This window comes from Eutrigla gurnardus (assembly GCF_963514095.1).
Source record: "Eutrigla gurnardus genome assembly, chromosome: 19".
Lineage (NCBI taxonomy): Eukaryota > Metazoa > Chordata > Actinopteri > Perciformes > Triglidae > Eutrigla > Eutrigla gurnardus.
In genome coordinates, this window is record NC_139930.1 from 12,838,032 (window position 1) to 12,857,129 (window position 19,098).

At 41.3% G+C, this 19,098-nt stretch overlaps 3 protein-coding genes across 4 annotated transcripts; 1 reads left to right on the top strand and 2 right to left on the bottom strand.

Moving 5' to 3' along the window:
* The first annotated feature begins 1,360 nt into the window (after positions 1–1,360).
* Positions 1,361–4,855, top strand: tescb (tescalcin b). The gene is made up of 8 exons (XM_084035365.1): positions 1,361–1,619; positions 2,076–2,145; positions 2,351–2,431; positions 2,559–2,698; positions 2,799–2,860; positions 3,046–3,153; positions 3,230–3,277; positions 3,418–4,855. The coding sequence occupies exons 1-8, from the start codon at positions 1,556–1,558 to the stop codon at positions 3,493–3,495; spliced, it is 651 nt and encodes a 216-aa protein (XP_083891491.1). The 5' UTR covers positions 1,361–1,555; the 3' UTR covers positions 3,496–4,855.
* A 2,044-nt stretch (positions 4,856–6,899) lies between these two features.
* On the bottom strand, positions 6,900–8,483 carry m17 (IL-6 subfamily cytokine M17). The gene is made up of 3 exons (XM_084035255.1): positions 8,375–8,483; positions 7,796–7,938; positions 6,900–7,631 (listed from the first exon to the last, which is right to left on the bottom strand). The coding sequence occupies exons 1-3, from the start codon at positions 8,457–8,459 to the stop codon at positions 7,167–7,169; spliced, it is 693 nt and encodes a 230-aa protein (XP_083891381.1). The 5' UTR covers positions 8,460–8,483; the 3' UTR covers positions 6,900–7,166.
* A 1,830-nt stretch (positions 8,484–10,313) lies between these two features.
* Positions 10,314–17,968, bottom strand: taok3b (TAO kinase 3b). Of its 2 annotated transcripts, none has more exons than XM_084034781.1 (8): positions 17,211–17,968; positions 16,245–16,481; positions 15,970–16,098; positions 15,675–15,878; positions 14,740–14,979; positions 14,426–14,638; positions 14,021–14,203; positions 10,314–12,859 (listed from the first exon to the last, which is right to left on the bottom strand). In XM_084034781.1, the coding sequence occupies exons 2-8, from the start codon at positions 16,428–16,430 to the stop codon at positions 12,698–12,700; spliced, it is 1,317 nt and encodes a 438-aa protein (XP_083890907.1). In that variant the 5' UTR covers positions 16,431–16,481; positions 17,211–17,968; the 3' UTR covers positions 10,314–12,697. The 2 variants fall into 2 exon arrangements, with proteins under 2 accessions (XP_083890907.1, XP_083890908.1); XM_084034782.1 differs by having other exon boundaries at positions 16,245–16,541.
* Positions 17,969–19,098: the final 1,130 nt, after the last annotated feature.

The following is a 19,098-nucleotide window of genomic DNA, read 5'->3' on the forward strand; positions in this document are numbered from 1 at the left end:
TATGGGACCATGGGACCATGGTATGGGAACACTCCCCTCAAGTGATTCAGCGTAAACACTGCATGAAATAAACTATAGTATATATATATATATATATATATATATAAATATATATATATATATATATATATATATATATATATATATATATATATATATATATATATATATTTACCCCTGCTTAAACGAAAACACAATAGTTGATAAAATGCTACCACCATGTGGTGAACTTTAGTACTACATAGATCTTTCTTTTTCCTTTTTTTTTTAAATCAATAATACATTTAGCATGAAACTTGCACCTGTACAGTCTCACACCAGGGCAGCAGTGATCAGGATCAATAAACACTTTTTAGACACCAGATAGTGTTGTTTGCACACATGTTTGCCTGCTGTTCCGCATAAACTGGAATACAAAATCAAAAAAGATCAGAAATAGAATAAACTTCTGATGCAGCAGATGAAACGTTTTTTATACAATTTGGCACAAACACAGACAGAGCTTCAACATCATACAGAAAAACTAATTATTTTTATTAAAAATTGAGCAATTATAATCTTCAAAGTGATTGGGAGTTAGATGGTTAATGACAGTGTGTGGCTGATACTGAGTTCATCAGACTGACGTCTTATTGGAAGAAGCTGCTTCCGTGGCTGCTTATTTTGGCCTACAGTGACGTGTAGCGCCCCCAAGAGGGGAGACGATGAAACAGGTTGCGTCCAGGATGTGATGGTGAATGTTTCTGGACGTGTAGAAGTCCTGGATGGAGGGCAGGCTGGCCCAGAGACTGTGATATGCAGTCTTTCCCTGTCCTGTTTAGTGGCTCATCCCAAACACTCTGAAGCAGGTAGAGAACAGACTAGATTATTAGTAGAACTGTATGAGGCAGGTTGAACTTCCTGAGTTGGTGCAGGAAGTACTACATCCTCTTCTGGGCCTTTGTTTAATGATGGTGTCTATATGTTGGCCCACTTCTTGAGAGACTCAAATATTGTATTTTTCAGCTTCTATTTGATCATTTTCAAAGAATCTTTGATATGTCCAAAATATATATTTTTTTAATTTAATTTTTATTACATTTTATTTTGATTGGACACATTTTTGAGGTTGATACTGACAGGAATGGATTGATTAAATAAATTGATAACTCATGTTGAGACACAGTTTTTTGAATTTATACAAAATAAAATATCTTGCTTGTATGATGTCTGAGCTCTATCTTCTTTATCTACTCGACTTGGTACAGTGGATAAAATGGTTCCAGCCTCTGAATAAATAAACGCGCCTGTGTAAATAATTCAAACAGCCTGTTGTTCCTAAACATGTGTCGTCATCAGCCGGGTAGTCGCGGAAGTAGCCTGCGGAGGATGAGACAGCTGCTGCTGCACAGGGGGGAAACACACAAGCGTGAGCTCGGGCTCCGTCACGCAGACACCCAGGTGGAGACGCTGGATCCTCAGACATGATCCTCTGAGATCCGATTCAAATCTATCGGTTTCATCTGTGACTCTGGTCCCGTTAAAAACCGGACTGGGGGGCTGGAAGATCGAGGGAATGGGTGCGCTGCAGACTTTACCTGGCCAACCAGAATATGTGGATCTGGCGAAGAAGACGGGCTGTGAGTATCGCTGTTGTTTGCGTTATGATGTGTGTAAACACCAGCAAATGTTATGTTTTTAAACCCAGTCTATAATCCAACCACTTCAAGGTAATAACGTGTAATAGAGGCCATCATTATTCGCCTTTAGTGCATCCTGTATCCTGTAATTACACAATAAGCAGCTGGTGGTGCAGTAATGACTCATTTAAGTTAACTTGACTAAGTTTAAAGAGGGACGTTGGATTAAAAGCTTTGGTGAAACTGTTTAAGAGAACTATAATTCACCTGTAGCCTCATGTGAAAGAGTGTGGCAGACCAAGCCAACGTGTTTTACATAAGAATATGAATATACAAAGCTGCTCAAACTTGTGAGACAATGCTGTGTTGTTACCATCACTATTATCTTTGTATCTGTTTTTAGACTCTTCATCCATAAGAATTATCCTTGCCTCTGTTCTGTTTTGTATTTTTCAGTTTCATTGGAGCAGATTGGAGTCCTGCATAAAAGATTCAAGCTGCTGAGCCACAATGAAGAAACTCTGCTGTATGTTTCCCCGTGTACTTTTTCACTGTCGCCCATCAGGTCACTTGATTGGTCTCTTCCAGCGAAATCGTCCTGGCGGCTCACCAACTTTCTTTGGAAGTGTGAACCCGCCGAACAGGCTTTCGTATCGGCACAATACAGTGTGTAACTCTTGTAGCATGTGACTCCATATGCCACTCCTTAAAAATCCTCTTCATGCCCTCAGGAGAGAACACTTCAGCCAAATCCCAGATCTAGCATGCAATCCTATCCGTTCGCAGATCACAGAGGCCTTCTTTGACAGAAGGTACAGTGATTGTGGTTTGAAAATTTGCCTGAACTTGGAATATGGGGGGAGGGGGGCGAGATAATAAGTTATTTTCAGAACTGCACCATCCGTACGCTCATGTGCTCCTCCCCTGTATTTCCCTCAGAAACTTTCGTCAGAACGGCGCCGGTACCGTGGACGAGATTGGCTTTGAGGAGTTTCTGTTGGTCATGTCCCACTTCAGGCCCCCGACCCTGCACATGACGGAGGAGCAGCGCGAGAGCCTCCGGAGGGACAAACTGAGATGTGTGTCCTCGGAAATCACATGATCACATGCTTGACATTATCTGTCGCTCGCACGCAGCCCGATGAACTGAGAGCTGTGTTTTTTTCCCCCCCTCTCCAGTTTTATTCAACATGCACGACACGGACAATGACGGGACGATCACCCTGGAGGAATACAGACACGTAAGCCTCCGCCCACTTCCACCAAAAGTCACGCACCTTTTAGTCAGCACATCACCAATTACCAGTAATTACTCTATTATCTCTACTGGGATCTAGTGAGTGAGGAGAGGAGCCATTGTAGATCAGGGACTTGTCGCCACCGTTGTGATATTATTTTCAATAACTTGTTGTTCCCATCCGTGCAGGTGGTGGAGGAGCTGTTATCTCTCAGCGAGGGACTGGAGAAGAACACAGCCAAAAGCATCGCTGATGCAGCCATGTTGGAGGTGGCCAGCATCTCAATGGGTCACATGGTATGTGAGCCGTCGTATCCATATATATATCAAGATTACATGAAGTTTGATTCATTGTTTGTCTGTCAACACGCAGGAACCCGATGAATTCTATGAGGGAATCACATTTGAGCACTTCCTCAAGGTTGGCACACACAATACACACTATCATATACATTTGCTAAAACTACCTGCTTATTAATACCATACAGTATACCACTTTCAAGGATGGCAACGTCATCATCTGTGTTTATTTTAAGCAACGTAAATCTCTTTTCTTTTTAGTTGCTGCATGACTTTGAGATTGAGACAAGAATGAACGTTCGCTTTTTGAACATGGATGCAACGACCTTGTGTAAGTGAGGCTGCTGACTTTGGAGAAACTCACGAGGACGCGTTGTTTCGCTATCTGTTGTTCCCGGTTTGACGCTTGCATTGAATGATACGCCTTACTCCCGTTTGAATAACTATGCAACTTCAATGAAAACATTTAAACTGCAGATGTTAGGTAGTTTTATTTGATTTTAAGCAATAGTACGAGATATCCAAGGCAATAACTGTCAGCCTGGAATAAGCAATAATTACATTTCCCTGTCCGGGTTAGGAGATGCATGCAAATACTGATGCTCGTAGAATCTTTTAAATACGTTAATGCCATGAACTGATAACTTTTAAGTATCAGGGATTTAAAGGTTTGTCTTTAAATATATTTAGATGTGTCTTAAAATAGCAATACCAATACTATGAGATGCCTTTTTAATCATATTACAGAACTTCCAGCACTTTGTGCATGATCTGCACGCGACATTTGCACAATAAAACCCCCGTTAAAAACAGATGTGACTTCAGTTCATGATGTTGTATTTCTGATAAAAAGGAAATGGGATTGCTGTCATGCAAGATTAAATGTGTAAAGGCAGCATCTAAAGCTAAACTAACCGTAAGGCCCTGTTTCGTCCAACTCATAAATAGCTTTTGTAGCTTCATCATGTCAGAAGTTTGAATATCTTTAGTTCAGAATATAAAATTCTAATCTTAACCTAAGCTCTTAGTGTTTGTTTCAAAAGCTGCTATCGTTAGCTGACTTTAACTCCAATATTTTGTGTGTGAATGTATTTATTTATAAGCAACAACATCCGTCGTAGCATTAATCAGATATAAGCCTTTTAATAGGGTTCAAACTCCATCACAGCAAAGTGGATGGGAAAAGAAAAGGAGAAAAGAAACTATATGAAAGCAATGTAAGTGGATTATAAATGGGAAGTCATTTGGTGTAGCGGTTACAGTGTATGCCATATGCTATAACCATAACAACCACAGTTTGATCCGGGTGACCTGACTGGGTGCTCATGCTGTCTCTAACAATTTATTATGTCCCCATATGTGGTGTTACTGTTGGATGTATGCTGACACTTCATGTTTTAATATTTCCTGTGATTGAAAAGACTGTCTAGAATGTCCAAAGATCCTCATCAGCACGCCTGAAGCACTTCCTACTTCAACATATTCAGTCATGGGTGTATGCTGCCCTCCAGGGGTCAAAACACGTATAGCATGATAATGAACCTGCACCTGACTCATTAAGGATAACAATGTAGGTCATTTCTATACTTTTTCACTCCCTTCAGATAATAATAAAATAATAATCCTGTGCTTTTTAACATGGTACTCTGTAAAGCTCTGTAAAGCTGTCCATGTTTTGCAATAAAATGTGTAAAATGACTTGAAGTCGTGGTTCAGATTTCTGATTGCCTACTTGTATTCATTGGTGGACTGGAGAATCACGATCCATCATGTAACAGCAGGTTAATGAGTATTTTCCATGTATTTCACATTCATGGTTATGAAACGATGCATCCTCATGATTTTGATAATCCCCTGACTTTTCCCTCTAGCACCACCATGAGGTTGACTTTCCCCATTCAGCCCCTCTCACTCACCTGCAGTTCATCAGCTTCCCATCAGCCTCATCAGTATATAAACCCCGGCTCTTCACCCGCTCTCTGCCCCAGTGTGACGTTACGCCAGTCTAAACCCTGCTTAACCTTTGACTTTTCATACATGTCCCATGTTGTTTGCTTCACTTGTAAGGAGTCTGTCTCTGAGGGCCGTTGCTCGTCAGCTTCGTCTGCACACCGTTCACCTGGCCGACCTACTCGCTGCCACTTCATCTTTCCTGCCTCACATCAGCAGCCTATTTGTGTGTCCACTCCCAAACCTTCTCTTGAGGGTCTGTGTCTGGGGTTTCATCTAGTCCATAAAGATATGATGAAGAACCGGTTTCTCAAAGTGCGTTATCCACAGTGTGGTCATTAAGACGGACCTTTTATGAACAGGGGTGATCTGGGGCTGTCTTCAAGCAGGTTAGACTCTCCAGTGACATATTTAATAATGAGATATTTTCAAAATGTTAGCACTGACACAGTTAGTTGGTTGTTTCCGTTTCAAATGAGCTCAAACAAGCTTGCCAACGTCCCACAAATGTAATGATAAAGAGTATTATTTTGTTTTATTTACCAGGACATTTTAGAGTTGCATTAGCTGGACATTATTGCTATACAATAAATTAGCCTCTCTGGATCACGTGACCAAATTTGTAACTTTACTGTAACGTTAGATACATCCTAGTTTTAATATTATATTTACAGTCACCAATTCACCTCTTTTTTTGCAAAGGAATTATATAAAATATCATTAAAGGGGAATGCAGCGATAATTATGTGACAGATTTGGAATTGAGTGGGTGAACTAGATAATGGTAAATGTATACAGTGTATTGCAGTTGTGCAGAACTAGCTTGATGACGGGTGGATCTACAACAACTACAACAGGTCCTGGTTCAGTCTACACGCCTGTCCGGTTCTGTTGGACTTTACATGCTGTGTTGGTGTTGGAATTATGCAGCTTACGTGGTGTTTCTAGTTTTTTTGTTGTTTTTTTTTTAACAAATGCTGTGTCAGCTGGGGTATACCTTACCTCATAGGTCTCTGTGGTCTTGAAAAACATAAAGTGGTTAGTGAAAACCAGTGAAACATGTCGACTGAGGAGTGGTTGTTGTCCTGAGGTACCCTCTGTTTGTGCTTAAAATAAAGCCGAGTTATAACAGGGAACTTGATTCATGACCCAGAGTGAATCCCCCATCTACTTCCAGTTTCCTCGGAGCTTGTGATCTGAGGAAAGTTTAGTGAAGCATTACTTAATTCCAACTACAATATTTGGTATCTATGTTATATAAATAAACATATATAGATCAAAGGCTTGCGTGTGGTGTCTGTGATTCATTTATAGAATAAAGGGGGTTTCTCTCTCTTCTGTTTTTTCCATCCCACCCTTCACACACTTGCATCTCCATCTATATGAGGCTGCAAGTGTGCAAACAACACAAACAGTTATCTGACCCACACCCACCCACACCTTGTGACTGGCCAGACAGCCCGCCAGTTTCATGAAATCTTTCCTATCCGATACCGCCTTGAGTCGAACACATGCGTCATTCCGAGCTGATATCACACAGTCAGCGTCTCAGCAGCTTCCTGATTTTCTTTTAACTCCTCTTGATGGACACATTTTGCACAAGATGCTTCCAAATTATACTTTTTTTTCGTTGTTGTTGTATTTTTCCCCTTTTTTTGCACAGAAAATCGTTGTTAAAGGAATAAACATGTAGTGCATAAAAATCTGTTTTTTAAAACAATCCCAAGTTTCTGAAATTGTACATGTTTGAAAAACTTCACTAAGTAATGAAGATTAAGATCATGAAGAAGTTAAGCTGCAAAGTATCTTTTAATAATTCTATATACAGCAAGTATAGCAAAGTAGGACTTTACGTAACATATTGGACAAATTAAATAAACATAACTTGCGTAGGGATACCTTCACACTCAGCCTTCCTCTTATTTGAAACGAGAAAATAAATATTATTAAATTACAAAATTATAATTATTAAATACCATAAATAGGCTTCACTACACTGATGTACCAGCCACCTTCATACATATTCATCTTTTAAAGTCTTTCTGTTGCTGGAAACAACCTCAGAAGAGTGTGTTGATCTGTATCCTCCTTCTGCACAATTTGATTTTTAGGATCCTCAGTTCTTGAGAAACATTTGCCAGGAGCCCCTTGTAGGTCTTGAGGACCACACAGCCGTAGACCTTCTGCTGGAAGACGTTCTGAGGTGGAGGCAGCGTCGTGGGCCCCCCTGCTGGCTCTGGTAGGGGCAGGTTGGGGAAGAGGCTCTGATAGAAGCTGTTCACGAGAGCGGCCAGGCTCCTGCTGCGAGCACTGACACGGCTGAGCTCCGTCAGCAGCGGGCTCGTGGGCGGCTGTAAGTCTGTCTGCTGCTCGTACACCCGTTTGAAATGCAGGAGGAAGACTTGGAGTTGCGTGTGGATGCTCGCTATCCTCTCTGAGGGCTCCAGGCCGGAGATGTTTGGGTCAGGGACGTCGTTGACTGACACCTTGCAGAACTGCTCTGACATTTCTCCTTGAGAGGCTTTCTGCAACAACAACAAAAGGAAGATCAGATGTAAATGAAGCCACACGTTTTAAAGAGGAACATGAATTATATGTTGTAAGAAAAGGTAAAAGGGTGGAGCACAGAACAAGCAATGGGGGGTTAACACAGCAATATAAGATACAGCACTTTTCTGTCTGTACTCACGTATGTTTTGATGAGGTCGACAGATTCCTTCTGTACAAGTCTGGTTAGCTTCAGAGTCTGCTGCAGAGAGTTCCCACACTGCTGGTTTCTGCTCGCTACCACAGTCGAATCAACAGCCATAACCAGCAGGAGAGAGAGTAACGCTGCGGAGAGAGGAACTGGTCAGTTTAGGTTATCCTACATCCCAGCGGTGAGGGGGAACTTCAGTTTTAAAACCACCAAAGTGGAAGGCAGGATTGATTACAAGAGATGTTTCAGTTTGCATATGTTCAGCAAGAAAAAAAAGGAAACCAGAAGTCTGCTTTGTTATCCATTCAAACGTTTTAGAGAACCATATGTTGTGGTTAAAATATGTTTAGATGCCCTACAAACATTGTCAGCCAGTCTTTAAATATCAGATTTTACAGTTAAAAAACTAAAAAACTTGACCATTCAAAAACTGTTAAGCAGTAAAGTTGAATTTGAAACTTCAGCCTCTTTCACAACAACTGTTAAGACACTCAAATAGCAGCACAACGGCAAGAAAAGATGCAATTTGTCTTTTTGTATTAATAGATAAATGTATGTAATAAAACTTACTTGTTGCTGTTTCCATAAACTGTTGAAAATGCATACTCTTTACACGCCCATTCATTCTCCTCTCGGTGTCACAGGCAAATTGCATGGGCTCATCATAATCACACTCCTTTAAAAGTTTTTTAAAAGACAGAAACCACACATTTGTCATAGGAGGAAATGACGTGCACTTGTGAGGCAACCAAATTTCCCAGAATGTCCTCCTTTTTTCAGATGTGCATTTTTTTTTCTTCTTTCCTCTTTATCAAACAAGTGGGCAACGTCCCTACATGCCCGATCACAGAGCAGGCATGTAGGGACGTTGTCTCATTATGAATATTTGACCATATGGTGGAGATCATTTAAATAGCACGTCCTTTTTTATTTGGGCATGTAAAAATATACTACAAATGTGATTTAAATTGCTTAAAGGACATCTGCTGAAAACCGTGTCATGTTAAGGACTGAGGTCAGCCTACCCTTTGACACAGTTCACTGAAAGTTTTACGTGCCTCTGGAGAGTGTTGGTTTTGAAGGTGAGAACTTTGTGCACTGTGAGAAGCTACCTTTTGCTTCCTCACAACTTCCAGTTTGCCCAGTGATGTGGTTTCTTATGCACTTTCTTCATAATGAGTGCAACTGTACCTTGAGCAACATGTAAAGTACCTTAAATTCAAATGAAAGCATACTACGTGTTCTTTGGAAAACAATCTAACGCAAAGAAAAAATGGATTTGTGTTTCTTCCCACGGCTTTTTAAAAAATAATTCAACAACAAAAATGGCTGAATTTCATGAGAGGAGTCATGAAAACAATCCCCGAGTATTCTGAGGTCATTTGTTTTCTCTTCGTGATTTTGATGCAGAATATTGTCAGAGCTGTGAACAACAGCTCCCCGTACCATGTTTGTCTTTTTTGCAGCAATATCTCCATGTGGTGCATTCGTGCAAGGAAGTCACAGGAAACACATTTCTCAATCACAAAGTTTTACAAGTGCGTAAAAAGGGAGGGTCTGCATAGCTTAAGTCAGCAATATGTCGGTGTCATCACGCCACTCGTGCAAGCCTCTGACGGACGCGCGTTATCAGAGGATGATTTCATCGTGACATGCGACCGTGTTGCATCCTGCAGTGGATTCCTTAAGCAGTACGTGCAGAAGGACCAGGAGGATGAATATATGACAAACTGGACTTTTCACGTCTAATCTCTGTCCCCCACAGCCACTCACTTTGCATGGAGACACCCTCTAATGCTTTTAGCCAGCTGTCTGCATCACGGGGGTTAACGAGAGGTCAGACTGCAGGACGGAAACAGCTCGCCGAGCGGTGACCTCCATGGTTTTTGGTGGTAATGTTGTCTTTGTTTCAGGCATCCACGCTAGATGCCGCATTGCTGTCAAACTACTGACTGCTTGGGGAAAAAAAGGCATGGGGGGGGGGGGGAACGCGACGTACCACAACGCTGTCAGCACATCTGCAGGTAAAAGCTAACCACTCCGCTGCCATCCTCGGGGCTTTCCAGTTGCCCTAGGGGATCACACAGGGGTTGTGGTTAGGAGGGCAACGGCTGCAGATGGTGCCGCAGACGTCGACAATTCAAGGAAACTACAGGCGGATTCCTGCCAGCACCTACAGCAAGGGCTCGCTAAAAAAAGCCCCCAAACAACACCCTAAATCAAGCGAGTATACCCTGAAATATAAGGAAGCTCAGAAACTCACTGCAACTTCCCTCTCACCTCCTGTTCTCATTTCGAGGTTCTGGTTCACACGAGTTAAATTTGACCCGCATCTAGGTTTGTAGTTGATTTACAGTAAGTTAAGATGAACCTGTGTTTGATAGCATAGATCACAGAGGTCACATTACAGCAAAAGTCCTTTGCGAAATAAGCGAGCATTATGAGGAAATCCAACCACAAACAGAAATGCACCATCATAAGATGCAGGATGTTGATTGAGACTTTTTCAACAGAATCTCTTTTATTTTGTCTTTGAACTGCACAGGAAATGGTGAATAAGGTTGTTTAGGAAAGTCCCCTTTATTCTAACTAAATACATCTTTGTAGTAACTTAAAATTCACACACATTGTAAGGTTCATAACCGTTCTGAAGCTCTCAGGCAAACCTTATTCAAGCACCCCAATAGCACTTTTTTTATGGAACCATTTTTCCACAAGGCTTCAGTTTTGTGTGACCAGACAAAAGGCCTTTACTGCATATGAGAAACTTTTTTTTTTCCATCAAATTTCAGAAAGTTTGTGAAAATGTAAAAGGCTGAAAAATCTAGAGGAGCCATTCAACTTCAGAACACACTCTGGTCAAACATAACAAATTCAGAAATTTAGGTTTCTGCGTGTAAAACAAGAGCATTTAAGTTCTATTGCCATCAGAAATAGAATGTCATTATATTCCTCCTTTTTAAAATACTTTGTTAAATCAGACCTTTCAGCCCTGCGAGGAACACGGCCGAACATTAATCAACAAGTTGTGGCTCTGAAATGAAAAGCAAAAAAAAAATACAGGTGAAGAAATACCTGCCAAACATAACAGGGTTGCATTCAAGACCACCACATTAAACAATGTTTCAAAAACTGACCTGTGATAAAATAGTATTTATTTTTTCATACATATAACTTCATTTTTAGAGGGTTTCACTGCATGGGGTACTCTAAATATGTCATGAGTGTTTGAAAAACTTAGTAGTGTTTTGACTCAGAGGGGGTTTCAAAATGCTTCACGTTTACATTTTGTAAAAATCAATCTTCTCTCCAAGACAAAAAACTACAAGGCTAAAGGTGGTATTAGAAATTAAGCACCAAACAATTATCTTTCCATTTAGTAGAAATGGAAACATTGTGCAACCTGTTCAATGACCATAATGAACATGGCAAAAAAATAATGTAAATCTGATCATTTAACACTAATCGCTCAAATGCAATCTGGACTCACACGTTGTGTTTTGCTTTTGTAGAACCGTCGATCCATTAAAGATCGTGGCACCGATGTTTACAAGAAGTCTGTTGTTCCATCCACCAGCATTTATACAATCTGAGTCTAGTGATTTGAATTAGCAATATACGGAGCTATTGTATGACCATATCTCTCTATTATAAAACAAAAATGAAGCAAAATCTGTATTAAGCTGTTGCCAGTAATAGACCAGTGTCTCTGTATGTTCTAGCTATATTCTCATGTACAAATATTCATATCAAAAGTTATACAGCACAATTCTCACCATTTTTCCTTTACAAGAACTTTGACTAGTGAACATTAAATGATTCACAAGTTTGGATGAAACCAAAAACAAAATGGTGCCGGCCTCAGTAAATAAAATATAGATATAACAAACACGGAACTAAAATCTGCTTCAGGCACAACTTAAATAAAGGCATTTGTGAAATTATCATATCAAATATGGCGCTTATGTCCAGTATCCGTAGGTTTAAAACAAAACCAAAAAAAAAAAAATGCTTTTATTTACAAACAGCTAAAATCTCTTGACAGATTCATGCTTCACTTCACAACCTGAATTTGTCCTTAAAGTGCATGCAATAATAAGCAGTTTTACCAAGTGGGATCTTGAATTGTGATAAACGGGGTTGATTAAGCTAATGCCAATTGATCCTACATATCAAATAAAAAAAAGGGTAAGAACTGTTGCCTAGAAAAGTGAGGGACCACAGTATACTGTATGCATAAGCACAATATGGAAGTATGACCAGAAAAAAAATCAAAATGAATAAACTCTGACCTTTCCAGTGACCCCATACAGTAATATTCACATTCAGAGCGTAAAATGAAATAAAACAAAATGAAAACCAATAAAAAAAATAAAAAATAAAAAAAAGACAAAGCAGCTCAACGCTGCGGGGGAAGTCCGCAGCTCACATTCCACAATGTCCCTCCATGTAACAAACACATTAAGCATCATACGAACATGATGGGTTTCTACTTAAACATATCAAAGTGCCAATTTTTTACTAAAATTTCCTGATTTATTCAATTCATACCAAAAAGGAGGAAATGGCATGGAGGAAAAGAGTCTGTTATTTTTAAACACACAAGTTTTTTGAGTTACACTGACTAGGTTTGAGTTTTATTGACATGTTGTTGTAGATTTTTTTTGTTTTTGTTTTTACTTTCCCCCCTCAAGTTTCACAAAAAGAAGTTCTCATTGCACGTAACGCCTCGATTCAAAGATGCGATATCTACGAGAGAAGAAAAGCAACAGAGAAAGTTATCCGGCTTTGTCACCGCGGAACGTAACAAACGGTCAAGTGGAAAGCGGAAAAAAGTGGGGAGGGTGGGAGGGGGGGGCACAGATATGTTGTCCTGGAAAGATAAATCCACTTTCATCTGTTGTCTTCTTTGGGGAAGTCCAGTGATCCCAGGCTTCCGAAGCCGAGGCTTCTACTTTCTGTGTCAAAAGTGTTCATTTCTCTGTCCTGGCGTTCCAACAAGTGCTTGATCTTCTCTGTGCGCTCCTTCTGGAGTGCAGCCAGTTCCTCTTCCATCTGTAATCGAAAAACACCGACGGTAGTTATTTCGTTGTGGAGTCTAACTTTAAGCTTGTGTTGTTAAGTGAGGCTTTGTTCTCAGTAACTCAGTAACTCTCAGTGATGATATTCAGGGTTCCTAAAGGATTTTTCCTGTCAGGGCCGGCTCCCCTTACCTTTAGCAACGCCTCTAAAGCTCAAACATGTCAATCAGCATGATATTACTGATACAATTTGAAAACTGTTCCTTAGGGTGAAAGTATTTGTATACATTTTATAGCTTGAACAATTAATCAACCAATTAATGAATAAAACAATTCAAAATGTTTCATGATATCTTGATATTATTTCTAAGATAACGTATATTTTCTTTACTTTGTGTCACTGTAAACATACTGACGCTAAGCAGGTATAATTTCTTTTTTACCGTGTTAAAAGTTTATCTTATTTGAGCTTGTAAACATGCTAACATTTGGAAATTAGCAAAGCACATAAATACAAATTCAAGTTTTGACCTGATGATGGCCCTAATCCTGAGGGAGACATGAATATATGGATCAAATTTGATGACAATCAATGCAGTAGTTTTTAAATATTGTGTCGGGGACCAAAGTGGTGGACCGACCGACCACCAGCATGGCTAATAATATTAAAACAAAGCAATTTGAGAGACTCCCTATAATGAAAGTAAAGCCAATGTAAAAAAAAAAAAAAATGAAAATAATAAAGGGTTTTTACCTTTAAAATGGCTCCATACTTTCCCCTTTTCCTGGAGCACCACTCACTCACATGAACAAACTTTTTTACAATTACTTTTTTGCTGCACTTCAGCCCTTTTTACTAACTCTCCTGTTGGCCTGAGGAAGGCTCCAGAGCTCTAGACTCAACAGCCTCTTCTGTTCGTCAGCCAGTGATGAGCTTCACTTTTAGCAACTGAGCAATTCTAACCACCTCCTGCCTCCCCCGACTGCAAACCTGCATAACAGCATCTTAACCCGACGTCTTCCCTCTTTTGTATTTGTGGCTGCAAGCAGTGCACTAAATTGTAGAACTGTCCCAACAAATCTGCTGCTGTCAACAGGTGTCTCTCCGGACGCGTCGTGCTGACGGCGTCATGCTGACGGCGTCATGCTGCATTCATTTAAAGTGCTTTTAGAACGGCTTGGATCTTATGCCTACCTTCTGTTCAAGGTGCGCTCTGCGTATGGAGACCTTCTGCTCCAGTTTCTGCTGCTCTCGCTCGTGCTGGGTCTCCATTTGTGACTTGGTTTTCCTCTGGTAGGCGTCCAGGAGCTCCATCTCCTGCTTCAGCTGCTGCTTCAGGGCCTGGCACTCTACCTCCTGCTCCGCGTCGAGTCGCATCTAGGTAGTCACACGTCAACACGTCAACGACCAAACAAACCATTACAAAACTCTAGCTCTAAACAGTCAAATGTGTGACAGGGTTCTAAAAGGTCGATGCACAGAGATGTGACGTTTGAGGCTGAGATGAAGAGCAAATGTGCAAATTAATATACAACATACAAATGACGAATGAGGGCCCACGTCTGCTATTCATGACAAGATGCTTCAGGATCCTCGTACCGCTTGTGAGGCCATCATCTCGTTGATGCTCTGCTCGTACTGCTCGGCCAGGATGGCCAGCTTGCGTGTCTGCTCCTCTTTGAGGCTCTTCAGGATGTTTTTATGGTCGCCTTTGGGAGAGACCTCCAGCTGATGGTTCCTAAGAGCTTTGTACTGCTTGTTCTGCACCTTGCAAGTATCCTGGAACTGTTTCTTGATCTGCATCTCAAGCATCTACAGGAGAAACACAAAACAGGCCAATTACAGATATGGCTTTGAGACATTTTGTTTGTTTGTTTTTGTTGCAGGTTTATTTAGAAAGAAGTTGGAGGCACCTTGAGGTTTCTGGGCTGCTGCCGCTGCTCCAGAGTGTGTTTCCTGTGTAGTTCTCTCTGTCGCCGGCCGTTGTACTCCTCCTGGTTCTCCAGCTCCGTCTGGTGCTGCAGCCGCATGAGTTCGATGCGCAGCTTCTGCAGCATCTGCAGCTGCCGGCGCTCCATGTCCTGGGTGGACTCGTCCTGCCGGATCATCAACGCGTGCTCCATCTCCTTCTGGGTCCCCTTCTTGTTCAGCTCCTGGGACAACAGGTTTGACGTCAGTTTCACGTTGCCGATGACAACAGACACAAATTCAACTTTCCTTTTCTGTAAGGCTGGTTGATTTATTTGAGGACACTAAGGCATAAACATGCACATTGATTCCTACTGGATATTTGGGAAGTTTGTCAGAGAAGCAGTTTGAAGAAATAACTTCAAACAATAATCAACTCATGCTTATTAATGAAAACAATTAGCTGTATCCCTTGTATTTTAATCCATTCACTCTTTCCCCCCCTGTGTAATCGGGTATTGATTTGGTCATCACTGTGACGACCCCTCCGATCCACTAGGGGGTCTGTGTTTTGTGGCTGCTTCTCTTACAGGACTCAGCTGATGTGGTTCCAAGTGTAAAAGCTCACCACAGGAACTTTTCTCTTCCTCTGCCGACACATTTGCGGTCTTGGTTTTGAAGGTTTCAGACATTTTCACACATCCACACAAGCTCAGATTACTGACTTTCTACATGAATTACTTTAAACCCATCTGGTCTCCCACTTTTGTTGCAGCCGTTAAGCCAGGCTGTCGCAATAGATCAGCGATTGTTTCACAAAATATACTTGTGTCCAAACAACTTCTGAAAACATCAATAGTCGTATCCAAAATTGTGGTATTTAGTTGTGAGACTGTCCACGATTACACATTCTGTTATGTGACGCAGAATGGTATATTACCTCTCTCAGTTGCTCCTGCTCAAACTCGTGCTTCCTGACCAGACTCCGGCGTTTGAGGGCCCTGCAGCTCCGGTCGTAGACCAGCCTCTGCTGGGCCAACAGATGAGCCTCCTCCTCAGCCTGAGAGCGCTGTATTGTTTCTTTGTGCCTGGACAGACGCTCCTGCTTCTCCTCCTTGGGTGTACAAGGGTCTTCGCTCATCTCCTATAATGTAACAAGTGAAAAAAAAAACACAAATGTTATTGAACAGATATGATATACAGAATTTAAAAATGTGTTTGTTTGGAATATTTACCTCTTTGATCTTGTCTTTGCAAAGCCTGTACTCCTTTTTCTGACTCTCTAAGAAATTAGTCAGCTCTTTCTTTTGCTGAGCAACAATCTGTTGCTGGATCCGCCTCTCTTCAGCTGCAACTGACTTCATCTGTGAGGAGACATTCAAATATTCACATCAACACCCTTTGTTGATCTCTTAACTGTCCAGAAATGCCTGCACACAAACAAGTTTGGCATGTTGGAATAACATCACTGTGTAGTTGCTGCCTCGTTCATAAATAGCGCCTGCTGTACCTCTTTGTCCGTTTGAGCAGCATGGCGTTTGGCCAGTCTTTCAAGCTCAATGTAAGTGTTGTTCGCATGTGTCTCTAATTCCTTCTGCAACCGGAGCCTATGCTCATCCATCTCGGCCTTTAGCCTGTTCTCCAGGGCGATCAGCTGCTTCTGGTGCTGCCGCCGCATGCGCTTATACCCAGACATCTGCTCCCGCAGCTCAAAGTCCTGCTCATGCTCCTGGATCTACCTGATGACCTAGACAGGGGAACAGAGGAAGCAGGAAGTAAAAGAAATGGAGCAGGCAGAGTGGAACAACTGCCACGGTGGAGACAGGGGAGGAAGACAAACAGCTGGTAAGGCAGAATAGGACCACATACAGGTGCAAACTGGAAAGTAATCAGATTACAGATTTCTACACATTCACATTGACCCAAGGATTTAAGGAGGGTTGATTCAGACACATTTATACACAGAGGCTCTGCTTTTAAATCGCTTACTCTTGATTTAGATTACACTCTTAGCAACATGAATTATTCCATCACTCACTTCCGCACCAAACGTGACATTTATAATACATTTTAAGGTATGATGCCACTATTTAGCCGACGTGTAAAATTACTATTTAAGACAACCATGAGAGAAGATGTGAGAATGCAACTAAATCTCTTTGGCAATAGACATCAGGCAAGAGATTTTATACGGAATACGTAGAAGTGCAATGCACACACACACACGTAAAAGCAGAGGCAGAGAGGGACGCTGAGGATGGAGGAGGAAAAAAAATGACATCCATTAACAGGATCTGGTTGCCATGACTACAGATGTACAGCTGAGAACACAGACACCCCTACCCTCCCCTCCGCCAGCACGCATACACGCACACATACACCAACACGCGCGCGAGCGAGCACACACACGTTTCCTTTTTTTTCCCTCTTTTTTTTTTTTTTTTTATGCAAAGGGAGAGAAGGGGGAGCTGCGTACCAAAGATGCTGATTTGATGGTGGCAATGTGTTCACAGATCTTGCAGTCGAGAGACCGGCTCTTGTGAGAAGTAGGCCGCAGCTCTGGCCTGGTGTCCCTGTGCACAGCCTCATCCCTCACGCAAGCATGGTCCTGCAGGGGGGAGGAAAAGGAGGAGATAGTGGGGCTGGGTGCTTCCCAGGCCCTCCGCACTCGCTGTTTCTGCTAGAGCTGCTGTTATTGCCGAATCTCCCTGAATGCAGCACACATCCAGCTTTAAATGCATCCTTCCCCTGCGTGCTCCCCCGCTACTGTCTGCAAGTTCTTCCTAAGAGAGAAAAGGGCATTGCCAAACAATTGCAGGCACCACCGAGAAAGGCAGCTACTGGATGTGGTCGTTTTTTCTGGCGTCCCCCTCTTCTCAAAGAGGAGGAACCAAATGGCTCCGGTGGAGAAGAGTGAATTATGCAATGCCTACCATTGATAATCGGAGAAAGATAGCACAGGGATGTATTTTACTGCCACTCTTCTTATCCGTTTCAAAATGCAAGAAATGTTTGGGTGGAAAAATACTTTTCCTGTGTTCCAGTGATCGCATGTGGTACCATATTTAAAAATATTTGAATCAGATAAGGCACATCCAAACATGGTTCCCCCTCGAATATGTCGCTTGATGATCCGTTTGTATTCCACTCGAATTTCTGTCCTACATTTACAGCGCACTTGGTCATGGTAGGTGGTTCTGGTGCCTTCTATTCATCTCTTTCCTCTGTCCCTCTTCTACACTCCCCCTTCCTTTAAAGAGACACCGCAATACTACAGGCAACGAGCTTAAAGTCAGTTCACGCCAGGCTCTGTCACAGGATTATTATTATTATTTAGAATTAAAAAAAAAAACAATACAGAAGTCTGTATTTGTTTTAAAAAATAAAATTGTATCATATTGTTATAATTTTTGTTCTTATACATTTAGAACAAATCCAATCCTTTTTTAAATCCTTAAGATTTCCATATATTTAAGAATAGAACAGCCTTATGGTATCATCTTGTAAAGTGCTCGTTGCATGGACGGAATATGGTCTCAAAAATATAAAAATGCAAGTCCACTGTATGATTGATTTTTTTACTATATGCAGTAAACGTTATTTTTTCAACACTCCTCTTGTTGACATCGGTAGGATCTTTCATCCATATATTGTAAACATAACTTGTATTTTTGCAGTACTTATGAAGCAAAGAGACATATTTTTATACTTTTGCCACAAGTAAATGCCTATTGCTGTCCTTATTTAATGTGGCCACTGGAGGGCGGCAGAGACACATATTAAAATGCAGTCTTGTGTTTCTCTCCATGGTGCTGAACATACCTCGAAATATAACATGTGTTGTCACACTGCTGCCTCTATCACTACCAGTACTTCTTCTATGACTGCAGACACAATTAGCATGGAAACCATTTCATATGCCAGCCTCTAAGAAATTGTCTGGAACACCTTAGCAACCACTCATCAACCACTAGCAACCAGCTAGTAGCTACCAGGAAATGCCCTGACTACTCCTTAGCACAAACCCTATACCCAAGCAACTTATCCAAACAAAGAGAAACACTCTAGGAGCCATATAGCAATCAGCCGAGACCTTAATAAAATCTTAGAGTAATTTGGCTCAGATAGAAAGCATATGCTTATATTTACTGACTCGTTTGCGCTGCTGTAGGTCTAAATTCTATATTTTCCCATTTGTGTCTGCTGCTGAGTGTGTGAGCAGGATGAAGCCAAGAAAGCAATCAGAACCAGTAATATTTATGTATGTATTTCCAACAAAATTCTGCCCTTTTCACCGTATCTTAGACAATTACTTCCTACGCATTAATCCATATGCGAAGACAGTAAATCATGTCATGTTAACT